Below are 16,477 nucleotides of genomic sequence, written 5' to 3'. Positions count from 1 at the left end.
CAGAAGCATCTGGGGAAGCTATGTTATTGGAGGTGAGCTACTACAAACAAAACAAAATAGCAATGTCCCTGCTTTCTAAATTCAAATGTTCTCAAGATCTACCTGTCAGCAGAACTGATTCCAATCAGATGCTCTTGCTTCTCCTCCACCCACTCTCTTCAAATGCCACCTCCACTGACACACCCCTCACCCCAGCCACTTGAGAACACCTTTCTCAGGTTTTCTAAGAATAAAAGAGAAGAAAAAGAAAACACCTTGAATCTGTCCCCTTAAACCATTTCAATGATTGCAACAAAATGTGAAAATAGGGCCCTGGGGCCGGGCGGTGGCGCTGGAGGTAAGGTGCCTGCCTTACCTGCGCTAGCCTAGGAGACGGACCGCGGTTCCATCCCCCGGCGTCCCATATGGTCCCCCAAGCCAGGAGCGACTTCTGAGCGCATATAGCCAGGAGTAACCCCTGAGCGTCACCGGGTGTGGCCCAAAAACCAAAAAAAAAAAAAAAAAAAAAAAAAAAAAAAAAAAAAAAACAAAAGAAAATAGGGCCCTGACAGTTAACTTTATATGACAATGACTAGGCAGCAGTGCCCATACACTTGATCAATTATTCTGGATGATTCTTTAAGTGTGTTGTGGATAAATTTAACGTTTATAAAAACCAGATGTGCAATCCCTAGTGAGCAACACAACCAAACATATGAGACACCCAGTCTTGAAAACATCAACAAAAGAAAAAGTAGGAGAGAAGGTGGAATGTGGGTTTCTAAAGAAGAAAGATTTCCCTTGCAGACATAAACTTAAAACTTAGATACTTCCTTAAGTCTCCAGACTAGCAGAACATACTGCAGATCTTGGATGTGATACCCCCATAATCATAATCAGGTGTTTCAATTCTCAGTCAAATCCTTCCCTTAACCTCCCTTCTCCCTCTCCTTCTTATTTCCCTCTCCTCTCCATTCTTCTTTTCTCCTTTTCTCTCCCCTCCCCTCCCCTCCTGTTTCCTATCCTCTTCCCTCCTCCCCACACCACATCTTCTTTTTCACCATTTTACTGGTTCTTCTTTTCTGTTTCTAATTCATTCATTTCCTAAACATTAAATATAAGCCATGGAAAAAATACTTTCCCACATATTTTATAACAATACTCTCAATTTATGTCGATCATCCTCCACAAAGCTCAACCAATGATTCCTTCCCCGGTTAAAATTAGTGATTTAAAGGGCCTTAGATATAGTACAGCAAGTAGGGCACTTGCTTTGCAAGTGACACAAGTTTAATCCCAAATACTACATATGGTCCCCTGTACACTGCCAGGAGTGACCTCTGACTGCAGAACTGAGCACCAATGGGTGTGTCCCTTCCAAATTTAACTATTTTAATATATAAAATCAAAGTGGGAATTTTAAAAGAGAATAAGATCTAAAGCCAAATAACTTCACACTAAAATTGAGACTACCTACAATTGCAAATTAAACAATCTCCTTGGATCACTCAAATTTCTCAAATTTCCTTTCAGAAATCATCATACAGAGGAGAATCAACAGCATAAAATTCCACATCTGGCCTTGCCATAGACAAATGTTTTATTTTAAACATGGATGAATATGTTATAATGCTTGGGGCTGGAGAGATAGCAAAGCAGTAGGATATTTGCCTTGCACACAGATGGATGGTGGTTCAAATCCCCATATCCCGTGTGGTTCCCAGAGCCTGCCAGGGGCAATTTCTGTGCACAGAGCCAGGAGTAACCTCATATAATCCTCGAACCCTGCCTGAGTGAGCCCAGAGCACAGGGGTTATTCCTGCCGAGTGTGACCCATAAAACAAAACAAAACAAAACAAAAAAATCCAAAATAATCCTTCCAATTATAGATAACCATTTAAGCAGTACTAACATAAAGTTAGCATTGAAGAACATACTAATAGAATATATTAACTGTAATTTGGTGATGTTTAAGAAAACCTAATGTAAAATGATAGTGTGGCACAAGATTATGTGTTTAAAAATGTAATTCAGTAATGTAATTCAGATTTCTGAATGCCAGAACTGCCTAACATTTTTATATTTCAATTATAAGTTGAAGCCAAGTTACATTATTAGAGCAGAAACAAGTGCTTTAAATTTAATTTAAAGGACGTATGCTACACAAGTATATTTTCCTCATCATTTATCTATCTAAAATTTTCGAAGGTGTAACACTATAAAACAGGAATATAAAACAGGAAAGTAAATCACCCTTTAACTCTAACTCATGATATTATATACTACTTAATATTCTAATCACAAAACAAATAAGTATTTTCAGTTAAAACTTTTTGTTAAAAAAGAAACATTACAAATGAGGCCTAGCACTCCATATCCTGTTGCTTATGATCTTTTATAGGATCGTATCTCTAAAAGATACTAAACTAGAACAGGAGAAATAGTACAGAGGTTAGGGCATTTGCTTTGCTTGTGGCTGACCCAAGATCAATTCCCAATATTACCTATAATCCTTGAACCCTTCCTGAGTGAGCCCAGAGCACATATAGTCATGAGTAATCCTGAGCACCTGAGCATGTGTGGCCCAAAAACAAAAACAAAAGAGTAAAACAAACTAAACTTCTCAAAATTGGATAAAAACAATTCTGTTGAGATTCAATAATTTAACAGGTCAAAAATAAAGACTTTAAAACACTGAATCTAGATACATTTTCAAGAATTCAACTTCACTTACTTGGCCAAGCAAACAGAAGCAAAGAAAAGCAAATGGTACCATATCAGTACTCAAGAGATCATGCAATACTGAGAACTAAACCCAAGAGTCAAGCATGCTAGGAATTGTTTCACCCTATTGAGCTATCTACTGAATATTCACATGATTTCTTAAGCCAACAACTTTTTCAGGGCACAAAACTCTTTCTTCAGGCCAAACCAGCTCAAAAGCATCAAGGAAGAAACAGTAATATCTATTCTCAGATATTTTACCTGATTCCTCCTGAAAAACAGCATCATATACTGTATTATATGTATCATATATATGTATTTCTTATATATAATTTATATATATATATAAACATTTCTTATCTGACTGAAAAAAGTAGAGATCAACATATCTGTGAGTCATTTCATTTTAAAACCACTTTCCTCAGGAAACAATTTTAATTTTTTTTTGTTACAGGGCCATACCCAATGGCACTCAGGGGTTATTCCTGGCTCTGTGCTCAGAAATTGCTCTTTGGATGTTTTGTTTGTTTGTTTTTGTAGGGGCACAGTAAATGTTGGAAAATTAGAAAGGAAATATCCATGACCTAAAAAGTGAAAAAAAAAAAAAAACCAGCAACAACAGGGTGTCTATACCCATGAAGCATACTGTTATAAGACAGACTATAGGTTTTGGGCATGCTAATGGTCCAACCCTAAGGAATTTCTTTATGACCCCAGGAAAAGTTCTACTCAGTTGAGGTTGTCATAGTCAGTCTTCTGTAATTAGAGGTCTTGGTTTTTGCACAAATCCTAAGTCAAAGCCAATTTTAATTCTTAAAAAAAAATTAAAGTCCTCTAAAATATATTAAATAAGCAACAAACAAGACTTAAAATAATAAAAAATAAAAAGTAATAAAATAATAAAAAATATAAAAATATAAAAAAATAGGAAACCTTTAAATTCTCTTTCATCATCCTCAAAAAAAGGTAGATGCACAAAAAAGCTCAAGTTGGGCTAAAAATTAGCAATTGTGCAAAAAATTATCAATATATCAATCATATTCAACGATGCTGTGGAGCTATTTCCAGAACAAAAGTGAAAGAAGCAATTAATATGTCAGCAGCTGCATTACAAAACATTTCTTTCTTTATTCTTGTGTTCATCAGTAGGGTGTTTTAATATATAGTTCAAATGATAGTTTTGAAAGTCAAGTTCCTCTAAAAAGACACTCTATAACAGTGTGTTCCCTTGTCCAGGGAGAAAATTCAATATGCTGGAGTGAAGTGGAGGCCCGTTTCCAGCCTCAGCACAGTATGGTCCCCAAGCACCAACAGGAATAATCCCCAAGACCCCTGCTAGCCCTGAGCACTGCATTTCAGTATGTGACACTGTCAGGTGTGATCCAAAAAACAAACAAACAAACAAATTAAAGTGTTCCTTTGGATAATATAAACAACACTCTATATAACATTCGAATATAAGTTATTTGAAATTTTTCAAAATGTCCAAAATTTTCCATTTGACTAGCACTAATATTTTAATAATAGTACTATATAAAGGAATTGAAGGATATTATATAGACCCAATATATAAGCATAGAATAAAACAAGTACAAATATCAATGGCCAGATTCATTTAAGTTTACAGAATATCAGGGTAACTCAGTGTTAAATTACAAGCTAATAAAATTAAATACTATAAAACAGTACAGTGGAGTAAAATATTATACAATAAAGTAAATAAATGTGTATCTCAAATTAATCATCTTAGAGGTAGTTATACAGACAAAAGCAAGTATGGCATATAAAATTTATATTGAAGTGCTATAGAATGATGAACTTTTTTTTTAGAAAGGAATGGTGTTGGTGCTTACTCAGCGGTACCCAGGGCTTACTCCAAACTACGCAATTAGGGATCACTCCTGAATTTGGTTGGATTGCATGACCAGAAGATCTCCTCAGGTGGAACCTGGGTCAGCCACTTGCAAGGCAAATGCCCCTACTGCTATATTATTGCTCTGGCTCCCAGAACAATTTAAAAATAGTAAAATTTGTTCATGAACAATTAGAATTCGTGTAATAAATAATAATGTAGGGAAATATATGAGAACAATAGGATGGAACAAAGCAGCACTAGAAAAAACAACGATCACTTCATACTTAAAAAGGTCAACTAATTAAGACAACTGTAAAAAGTCAACCTATGTTGAATCAAACACATAGGCTTCATCAATAGCAACTTCCTGGTATATGAATATATGTGCAATAATCCAAGAAAGCAAGTTATTTGGCCATCTTCTTTGCCACATACACAATTCTTCCTCAGTTTCCAAATATCCTCATCTCTTCCTAGGTCCTGCTAGCTTCTCAGCTTTCTGTCCTCTTTCACTACATAAAACTGCACCCAAAAAATTAACATGTGTCTTCCATATCTTATTAAAGTATCTTAGGCTATCTTACTATCCAAAAAATTACTTGGACATTGCTCTCTAGACTTTCCAATATTTCACTATTCTTGTTAAATTTTAAAACATACCAAATCATATGCATTGTGCTTTCCACACTGCTTTTTAAAATAATGTCTATGGATCCACTTAGTAAACCATCAAGTGAGATTGACAGTGAACAGATTAGTATTTGCCAGAGGATATGGGAAGATGGGCAACTAGAAGTGACTAATAGGTACAGGTTTTATTTCTAGCATTAGATAGTTATGATAGATACAGAACACTGATTATACTAAAATCCACTGAAATGTACATTTTAAAACTTTTTTTAAATTTCCAACTCTGACTTTCAAAGTTTTTCATAATAGTTTCAGATATACATATTCCAAATCCATTCCACCAATGTCCCCAAGTTCTCTCCCATCCCCAGTCATCCTCCTTGGCAGGCACATTTTAAGTTTAGATATTGCAGTTTGAATTACCTGCTTGTTATATTTTTGGATTTATAGTTTTGATATATATGTATGCCATACCTTCCACCAAAAATATAGTTTTTAAATGAGAAGATTTTGTCATTTGAATTTTTACTTTAAAATTTGAAAACTGTGGCCAGGGAATGGCTCAAAAGGCTGGAACACATTCTTTACATACAGAAGACCCAGGTTCAAACCCCAGGATCACATGATCTCAAAAGTATTGCAGGAATGACCCCCGATCATTGTGTTAGAGTAACTTGAGCAGTGTCAGGTGTAACCCAAGCACCAAGGCTTTTAAAATATTTAAATATTTAAATTGAGTGCCTGAGCAACAAGTAATGTGGTAATTACCTGAGTAACAGGTAATGTGGGTAATGTGCTTGTTTTATAAGAGACTAAGCTGGCTTAGGATCCCTGGCATCTTATATGTAATCTGGAGCCCGCATGGAGTGATTCCTGAGTACAAAGCCAAGAAATAAAACTTGAGCACTGCCAGGAGTGATCCAAAAACACATGCCAAAAAAAATCTTTAAACTCAAAAATAAAAGTAATAACAAAATTCCTTACACATACACATATACACACCAAAGAATGTGTCCATACTTCAAGACTTCTTTTTCTTGAAATCTTAATTTTTTTCTTAATTCTTCGTTTTTCCCACTTCTTCAATTTATATATATATTTATTTGGTTTTTGGGTCACACCTGGCAGCGCTCAGGGGTTATTCCTTGGTCTATGTTCAGAAATAGCTCCTGGCAGGCTCAGGGAACCATATGGGATGCTGGGTTTCAAACAACTGACCTTCTGCATGCAAGGCAAGTGCCTTACCTCCATGCTATCTCCCCAATCCCAATTTCTTTTTTTTTTTTTTTTTGGTTTTTGGGCCACACCCGGTGACACTCAGGAGTTACTCCTGGCTATGCGCTCAGAAGTCGCTCCTGGCTTGGGGGACCATATGGGAAACGGGGGGATCGAACCGCGGTCCATCCAAGGCTAGTGCAGGCAAGGCAGGCACCTTACGTCTAGCGCCACCACCTGTCCCCACCAATTTCTTTTTTTTAAATAAAATTCTTAACTGAGTCACTATGAGATACACAAAGTTGTTCATGATAGAGTTTCAGTCACACAATGTCCAGTATCCATCCTTTCACCAATGAGCTTATAATTCTAAACTATAAAGTTGAAAAAAATATGACAATTGTATGTTTCATATGGGCATAATGCCATATTGTTGAATAAAGCACAGCACTGTAGAGAATGGAGTGAAAAAAATAAGGCAATGGCTAAACCTTCAAATAAGTGGTAATCATGATAGAAAGTGATAATCAATTAGTTGCAGCACTTGTAAGATGAAAATTCACAAGATGTGTTAAAAAAAGGTTGTAAGTAATTTGTCAGGCACTTAACAAGAAAAATATGACAAAAAAGAGATTTACTTCTGAATAGAATCAAATGACAAGACATGATCATACCATTTCAGGAATGACAGCTGTGTCATCTCCATGTCAGTCACCAGCGGAACACACTCTAATGTCCTACTCTGAATCCGAATGTAGCTCTGCCCAACAGAACCCAAATAAGTAAAATCCATGCCTCATCAACAAGCAAACTTGTAAAGTTACAGCTATATCTAAACATATTTGTACAGTTGCAGCTATATTTAAACATACTGGCTCTCTTCCTTACTGCAAATATGTTGCTGCCCCAGGACATGACTGGCCTGCAGACGTATTGATCAAATATCAGTTCCAGCTCTCTATAACCATACTTTAAATGATAAAGTTGATGTGAAAAAGAGAGGGAGAAAGAGGTAAGACATAGGAACATATGTATGCAGAAACAATTTGATCCTTCAATCTTATTTGTATTTAATCTTAACTATGCTAACTTTCCCCATGGTTTTGATCTAGTTGTTGGCTATTTATTATAAGTTGTTTATTCAATATATATTATATATTATATATAGCCTTATTCATTATAAGGCTATTCATTCATAACTTGTGACTGAAACATTTAATTTTGGTTATCATACCTGTCTATTCCATTAGCTCTAAGATAGCAAAACTAATAATGTATACTTAAAGGTAATTTTCTACAAAATATATAATAAATCAAAATATCAATTTTAGATGTAGATATTTGAAGACCCCACAAAAAAAGAAATGTAGATCTTAGAACACTCCTAAGAAAAAGAGCTCATGTAACACCTAACAATAATTAAGAATTCAAAAGAGGAAGAAAATGCTAAAGGATTCATATTAAAAAAAAACCAGCATGCTATTAAGGTAAAGAAGCATTACTGACCTTGGTGTTTCTCCTTTGAACCAGAATAAACACTCATTAAAAAAAAAAAAAAGCATTACAAACCAATATTAACCCTGAAATCTCCTTATTGGCAATCAAGAAATTTTTTCAAGGAGACTATTTTTTAAGAACACCAAAAGATATATGCAGAAGTCTTATAGCAAAATATCTTATATGCGGGGCTGGAGAGATAGCATGGAGGTAAGGAGCTTGCCTTTCATGCAGAAGGACAGTGGTTCAAATCCCGGCATCCCATATGGTCCCCAGAGCCTGCCAGGAGCAATTTCTGAGCATGGAGCCAGGAGTGACCCCTGAGCGCTGCCCAGTGTGATCCAAAAACCGAAAAAAAAAACCTTATATGCAAAAGACATATGTGTGTGTAACTACCAGATACTGAGAAAGAATTATAATTTCCTTAATTTGAGAGCAGTGATCTTAGATTATCTAAGTGCAAAGTTAAGCAGAACACACTGAGAAGCTCCTTGATAGGCTATATACTGCCCATCTACCTGTAGCTCCTGCTGATCAGTTCTGCTCATTTATTGTAATTTATTGCATTGAAACTGCTCTAGACACACAGCAAAAAAAAAAAAAACTTAGTAAATGTTCTAAAGTAATAAAATATTATTAATAAATTTCACTTTTTCTATCTTTGATTTTTTTAAAATTCAGATAATTTGAAACCCCTTAGATTCTGAGAAATTCTAAAATTATATAGTTCTATTATCTGAAATCAGCATAGTTCTAAACACTTTCACTCCATATCACAAACTCAAACTTTATATATTTTCTGTTATTAATCCAGTCTAACTTTTACTACCCTGTGATATGTATCAACTTATCAATTAAAAACCAACTGTGTTCATGAAAGATAAAGAACTGATACTAAATACTGGACCTCAGTACAATTCAGCCACCACTAAAAGCCAAAAGAAAATTATATACCAAGGAATATACTAGACAGGAAAGAACAGCAATTTGAATGTTTTTCTAGGTCCATATTTAAGACAAATACTTGTATAGGATTGTAGAGAATAATTAAGGTAAAATTAAAGACAGCAACATTGCACACACAAATAGCAAAAACGAGTGTCTAAAAATACTGCAAATACTTACCCAAATAAAAATATAATGATAACATCAAAAAGAGAATGTAAAAGTTGTAAAGATAATTCTGTAAGGAAGATTAGCCCTCTTGCTTCTGAAAAGGAAATATGTTTAAATTTCAGAGTAAAAGATTTAGGTTATGGGGCCGGACAGATAGCATGGAGGTAAGGCGTTTGCCTTTCATGCAGAAGGTCATAGGTTCGAATCCCGGTGCCCCATATGGTCCCCCGAGCTTGCCAGGAGCGATTTCTGAGCATGGAGCCAGGAGTAATCCTGAGCACTGCCAGGTGTGACCCAAAACCAAAAAAAAAAAAAAAAAAAAAGATTTAGGTTATGTATTATGACTTCCCTTTCCATTTAAAAAAAAAAAGGCTTTAAGAAAAGAATAAGGAAACACATTTACAGAATGTCAGAGTAATTACTTTCTAAATAATTAAATCTATTTACAAAATGCACTTAGTACCCTTAAGTTCATTTAAAGTACTTAGTGGACAAGACATTGTGGTCCAGGTATTAACAATGTTACATTGATTTTAAATACTATGCATAATAAATGACTCAAAAAGTTCACAAGTAAAGGGATAACCTTATAGAAGTTCATGCCACTGCAGCTAAGACTATGAGAATACCTATATGAACAGCCATGAGTAAACAACTGTTGAGTTAAATTAATACACAGCTTTATGCACAAAATATAAATAAATGCAGTAATCTAAACACTATCATCACCACCACCATTAATTGAAAAGAATCTCTCTCAAAATTTCCAAGTGAATCTCTTACACATTAAACAATGGGAGCAACAAGAAACAAACTTAGTCACTGAAAAAAGCTAAGAATGAAACTTCTGCTTGCAAACTAAATCCATTCCAGCTAGTATCTTTAACTGCCAAGTAAAACACAATGCATCATCTTTTTGTTTTAAAAATCTCATTTTGATCTATGTTCTTAATGAATGAAACTTAAACATATATGGTTTTTTATTCTTTATATAAAATGCATAGAATTATATGAAAATTAAAAGAGAAAATACTTGTTAAAAGCAACAGCAAGAAAACTCATTTGAATATCAAAATGCATCCCAAAGCTGACTCATTCATATATTAATTGACATATTTAATAAAATCCTTGAACATTTATATTATATGCAGTTATATTTTATGTGGCATAGGACCTTACTTGAAGGGTAATGCCCCATTTGGTTGAGTGAGAGTTCCAGTAGTTAAATTTTTGTAATATCCTATCCCATATATTAAAGAATCTGTTACCAGATTTAACAAACTCTTTGGAGAGTTTGTTGCTATTATTCCTGCCTTGTTCAATGTGAAACAATTTAATCTTACTATGCTCTTCCTAAGGGGTAGACAGATGATGTTCGAAGAACACTTCCAAAGGGGATATGACTGTAAAATTTCAGATAATGCTGAAGTGAGGATGCCTAGACACAGGATGAGAAAGAAGTAATAAAAGGGAGGTGGTAAAGCAAAGTAAAGACATTTAGCTAATGTAGAGATAAGATTCTCATCTCCAAATTATTTTAAATAAGTTTAAGTTGACATAGTACGTTCTGATCCAGAGCTTCTGACTTAGAACAATTAAATGAAAAGTTTGCCTGATGACACCTGTAACAATTTGAGATTATCATTTCATTTCAAAACAGTATTTTATTGGTAAAGCACCATACTTCTCTTTATATATTTCTCTTTTCAATGTAATGTTTCTCTTTTCAAAGTAAATATGTCTTACAGACTTACATGAAGTTTTCACAGACTAGAAATAGCAATTAAGCAGAGTTTTATGAAATACTGATAAGAAAAAAGATATATCAAATTCCGAGTATAACATACTTACACTGTGAAAGCCAGAAGTCTCTGACAGTGTTTTTAAACTACATATCCACTACCATAAACCCTCCAGATTCCTCCTAGAGATCATACCACACTTTTGACAAAATTGGATAGACAAGTACACTTTGAAAAAGCACTCGAGGGATTCTGATATTTGATCAACTACTTCCTGTCCCAATTGGCATTATTAGCTAATAACATTTCACCATCCTCTGCTGGTGCACTTTATATTATTCTTCTATACAAAATGCTAACTAAATGATTTTTAGAATAATGTATCGGAATTCAATTGTCATATACACAGCTTTTAAGAGGCAAGAGTAAATCTATGAATGAAAAATCAACTTTATGTCCTTTCAAGACAATTCACTGAAAGATGCATAACAAATTATGAACTCAAAACTACCCATAATCATAGCTTCCTAATTACAGTACTTAAGTTCACTAATATATTCCCAAGAATCAAACTTTTATAACAAGTAGCAGAACAATAATAAGTACAAAATTCCAGCATGTCTCACAATACACTTAGACTCATATTTTTAAAGTAAATAAAGATTCTCACTTCAAGGTTTCCATAACTCTTTCATTGTGCATTTATTACACTTTGTTTTATGTGTTTAGATTCAGAACATTTTACTTGGGTGGAGGATTTTAGACAAAACTAGTTTAAGTATTTTTATTTACAACTAACACACTTTGTTTTCTGCAATTTTATCCATGCTTCAATCCATCAGGATATATCTCACAATTCCTCAACTTCTTCAACTTTCATACAATTTAGTATTTGTTTATGTGGCTATAAAGCACATAAGGAGATCTGATCAACCTCCTGTTTAATCACCTGACAACACATGTATAACAATAACTTTGGGAATCCTCATAGTTATTTAGCTGTCAAATCTATTCTGCATACAGTTAGGCCCAAATACTGAAAACAAACTTGGGAAATAACTTTGAAAGCAAACTAAGAAAAGATACTTACCTTAATTGGTGCACAACTAAACTTTATTTTTCTGTTTGCTGGGATTTCATCTTCTTCTGGCAATCCAATAATTTCTGAGTATTCCATATCAGGTTGATAGTAATTGTTTTCATCACTATCTTCCTGCTCATCCTGTTCAGTACCTGTCTCTCCCCAGTCTGAATTATACCTGGATCTTACTCTATATACATTATAGTCACTGTGCATGTAAATATGGGAGCTCTCGAAATTATTTGAATCTTCAGGTACTTCCTTCACACAATCTGATCCAGAAATACCGGCAGAGGTAAAATCACCACCTCCAAGCTCTGTCTTCGGTTGTGTTGCTGCCTCACTCCCAACCAAATTAGCTTCAGCATCTTCCAATGGTTCGTTTTGTGGTGAAGGTATTTTAAATTCCGGCATTGCCTTATTTTCAGCAGAAAGTTCTTCAGAAATCCCTTTGTCAATGCTGTCCGGAGTCTCTTGATTAGATGTAGAGTCCTCGGCTTCCTTGTTCTGCTGTGTCTCTTCACCAAGCATTGAATCTAGAGAGGTACTTTTTGAAGCCACTTCTGGTACTGGAGTTGTATTACTTTTTTGAACATCATCTGTATCGTCATCACATTTGCTTGGAGGAGACCAAGTATTAGAATCTTTAAGGTGACCAAAGGTGTCAAGATTTGTCACAGTAACAGCTGGTAAATTTAGTGGATAATGCCCAGTCACTGAGTATTCATTTTCAGCCTTCTCAGAAGCAATGGCATTGGGGGATTCCGTATTCTCAAATACTGCACTCAGTTGACTCACTGTAGGGGAGACAGCCTCTGTCCTAGAGCTAAGACTGTCCAAGGAATCAGTACTGCCCCTGTTGGACTTGGTACCACCCCACTCATCTTGAGCTTCACTCCCTCCAGCTTTCTCTGTCTTTGGGGAATAGCGGTTGTTTCGTCCTGACTCATGCACGCTCCTCTCAAACATCTTCCGAGTTTCTGTGAATTTTGAATATGAGGGACCATCGTGCATTGTGTCAAATCTACTAATTCTTTCTGAAACAGAAGACTCCAATTTAACAACTGAGCCATCTGTTTTCTCAAGAAATTCTTTGGGTTTCATTCTTTTCTGAGGGGATGAAGGTCTACCTTTCCCCTTCGTTTTGGCAATGACCGCAGCATTTTCAGTGGGTTCCATGCCCATCTGCATAAATAGATTTTTAATTCTGTTGACATTGGAGCCATATTTCCTCCCCCTGCTCTGCTGGGAGCCTTCACCTTCTTTTGATTTTTGTTCTCCATCAGACTTGGGTTTGTCAAAAGTACTTTTCAGTGCCTGAAACTCAGTTCTATAAGCATTCCTATGAGGAGAGGCACTTCTGAGATTGGTTCTTTCACCTGAAGACTCTGCTTTCAACATTTTTACTTCAGGGGTAAAAGCCAAAGTTCATAATGATCAGAGGAAAAAGTTAAACAAAAATAAAACACTTCTTGTCTCTAATCACCAGTATTTGGACAAGAAAAAGTACCTCTCAAATGGCATACTGTGTCAGTGATTCTCCCAACAGGTGTATTAGAAAATTATTCAGTTAAGATTTATACAAAATGGCTTTTTCAAAGCAATACTAGAGGTTCATCTGAAACAGAAAAGAATGAATTTCTAAGTTCATGCACTTATTGACTTTATGTTCTGTCAACTAATACACAATTCATTTTCAAACTGGCACAATGGCACTTGTTAAAGAAATCACTTAAGAAACGGACAGTTAAAAACCAAGAAAGAAGTTTAGGGCTATAATTCTAATTGGTTCCTGGCTAACAAAAATGTTGCAAACAACAATGAAATCCAAAGATACATATACATGCATATATACACATAGAAGCTACCTATAAACTTGGAAGCAATATTTTGACCAGGTTTTGGTTTCTTTACGGAATGATCTTAAAAGAAACAAATATTGGATCTTAAAGAATCATCATGCTGTCGAGAAAATGAACATCATTTGGGATTCTCCACTCTTTCTGTTAAATGTATTATTAAACTTTATAAATCTATATTTGCAAACTCCAAAACATGCCTATCTAGTCTAATATCCTCATTGATAGCATCTCCAATGCTAATGTTTGTGTCATTTCAGAATAAAACAGGCAAAAGAAAGTTCTAAAATGCCATTCCGTTTCAGATACTTGAAAGTTTCCAATGGGTAGATACTATTATAGTGGAATGTCAAATGTTACAGGAATAAATACATTGGGAAAATGAAGATCAGAAAACAAACAACCCCTGATGCTGCCTTTCACAACCCTAAATTGTTCATTCTTCCTTGCCTTTAAGTTACTATAACCCCAAAATGTACAGCTAGTCTCCCATCGCCCACAGCAGGATTTTATATTAATAATGCCAGCAATTAAATACTTCCAGAGATGCTGAAGATCAAGCGATGTCACCCTAAAGATCTGGCATTTTGCTTTTGTTTTGTTGTTTTGACTATTAAATAAGGCCTGTCCTATCTCCTTCACCTAGAACCGCTTGAGAAAGCACACACTTTTCACTTAAAATCCGCTCCAAACTCCAGCCTAGCCCAGTACGCATGCATGCATGCATGGCTCATGCAGACAAACGAGAAAGGAGTGTGGTGCCTATTGGGTTTTTGTTTTGGTTCTTTTTTATTTTATTATTATTATTATTATTGGGCTTTTATTTTCTTTGGCAGGAGGGGGGCTGGTGAAGCATGGAAAAATCCCTTCTACCCTGACGATTTTGAATTCAGCCATCCACATCCAGCCCTCCCCTCACCCCCCCCCCTTCTCCCTCCGCACACTCCACGCCCTCCCCCGCCAATTCCAACCCAAGGGGGGCCGCGGGGGCGGGGGCGATGGGGCCGCCGGGGAACGGGAGGGGTGGGAGAGATTCCAAACCTGCCCCTTTCCAAAAGACAAACATAAATCACACCAACTTGAGACAAGGCAGCCGGGTCCCCAGCCTGGTTCGGGACGCAATCCCTCGGCACCCCACCACCACCACCGGGGCAGGGCAGGGCAGGGCCGGGAGAGCAGGTGACGCCGAGCGTAGGCTACGGTGGGTGGGGAGGTCGCAGTCTAGCTCGGGTGCCAAGGAGCACCTGAAATCCTTAACACTTTGGGCTGCGGCTCCCGGCGGCTGCCAGGCGGATCCCAGCTGGGGGGCCCGGGGAGGGGAGAGCCAAGCCAGGCTAAACTGGCGCCCGGGCCCCCTGGGTGAAAGCGCCAAGAAGAGAGAGATGGGCAGGGGAAAAAAAAACTGGCTAATGAGAATAAATGCCTTTGTTTTTCCTCCCCGCGGGCCGAGAAACAATAGATGCCACTCAGCCGGCCTCCCGCGCCACCCAGGGCCCCCCACCCCCACGGGCCACTCAGCCCGGGCAACGTCCCGGCTTCCTCCTGCCCCGTCGCGCCCTCCCCGCCTGCTCGCCCCGCGCTCAGCCTCCCCCTTACCCGAGTGGGAGCCGCCGCCGGCGGGGCGGGGAGGGTCGGGCGGCCCGGCTCCCACCCCTCCTCCGAGCGCCCCCCGCCCCACGGCGCACGGCGCGGCGCCGCTGCCACGCGCGCTACGGCCCCCCACGCGCGCCCTGCCTGGCCCCGCCGAGGCCCGCAGCAGCCCGGGAGGGGCGCGACGCTGCCCAGTTCTGCCTCGGCGGCCGCCCGGCCCTGCCGACCCCGTGCCCGGGCCCAGGGCCGGGGCGTCCCGTGCGGGGCAAAGAGGCTGCGCCCACGTGCCGGCCCCCGCGCCCCGAGGCTCGGGCGTCAAGGGCGGGGGGGAGGTTGGCCGGCCCGGGGGTAACAGGTGCCTCACCTCGGCGATGGCATTAACTCTAGGGCCGCAGAGAGAGGGAGCCCGCAGCAAAAATCCCAGGAGAGGGAGAGAGAGGGAGCCTCTGGCGGCCGACCGAGGGCTCGAAGCACCGGCCCCGGGCTCCGGGAGAGGCCGCCCCACCCCCAGGCCGTGGGCGAGGTGCCCCAGGGGCCCTCTGGGGCCCTGGGCCAGCTAGGCCTGACCTTCTTGGAGTCGATGGGTCTTTGTGCAAAACGCCTGTTGGGGGCCAGGTTGCCCATTGCTTGAACCCCAGAAAGTCTGCAGTTAACTCCAGGACCTCAGAGCTATCCAAAGCTTTGTTTTTGTTTTCGGCATGTCCTGGCCTACATGGCCATCCTAGGCCTTCATCCTGAGTGGCCGCCACATAGGCCCCTGTGGCCCAGCTGATACCCACCTAGGACTTGAGACCTCTTAGTAAAAGGAAAGAGATGAGAAAGGTCATCTGACTTGACTGTTGGGACCGTTGTTCAATGCTGCCCCACCCTGACTGATTCTTTTGTTTTAGTGGGGTTGGATTTGATTGGGTTTGGGTTAGTTTTTCTGGTTGGTTTGTTTTATTTGTTTTTGTGTTTGGTCCACACTCGGCTATGCATAGGGGTTACTTCTGACTCTACACTCAAGAATTATTACTGGGAAAGCTCAGGGGACCATAAGGGATGCTGGGAATCTAACTCCGCAGATCTACCTCATGCAAACGCCCTACCCCACTGTACTGTCACTTTTTTTGTACTGTCACTTTCATATGTTCCAAGTGACCCCTAGTACCCACTCTTTACCAACTCTAGCAACCAACCTTACCTGTGA

At 38.5% G+C, this 16,477-nt stretch overlaps 1 protein-coding gene across 1 annotated transcript in view; it reads right to left on the bottom strand.

Moving 5' to 3' along the window:
* The window catches only part of PPP1R9A (protein phosphatase 1 regulatory subunit 9A), a 316,932-nt gene extending 301,958 nt beyond the window's left edge, over positions 1–14,974 (bottom strand). Inside the window, 2 exon segments of the mRNA XM_049784454.1 lie at positions 11,849–13,457; positions 14,778–14,974. Coding sequence (XP_049640411.1) covers positions 11,849–13,240 — 1,392 coding nt within the window. The 5' untranslated portion in view covers positions 13,241–13,457; positions 14,778–14,974.
* Positions 14,975–16,477: the final 1,503 nt, after the last annotated feature.

The sequence above is a fragment of the Suncus etruscus genome, chromosome 1, assembly GCF_024139225.1.
Source record: "Suncus etruscus isolate mSunEtr1 chromosome 1, mSunEtr1.pri.cur, whole genome shotgun sequence".
In the NCBI taxonomy this organism is placed as follows: domain Eukaryota; kingdom Metazoa; phylum Chordata; class Mammalia; order Eulipotyphla; family Soricidae; genus Suncus; species Suncus etruscus.
Note: the sequence above shows the minus strand (reverse complement) of the source record. Positions and strands in the feature narration are given on the sequence as shown.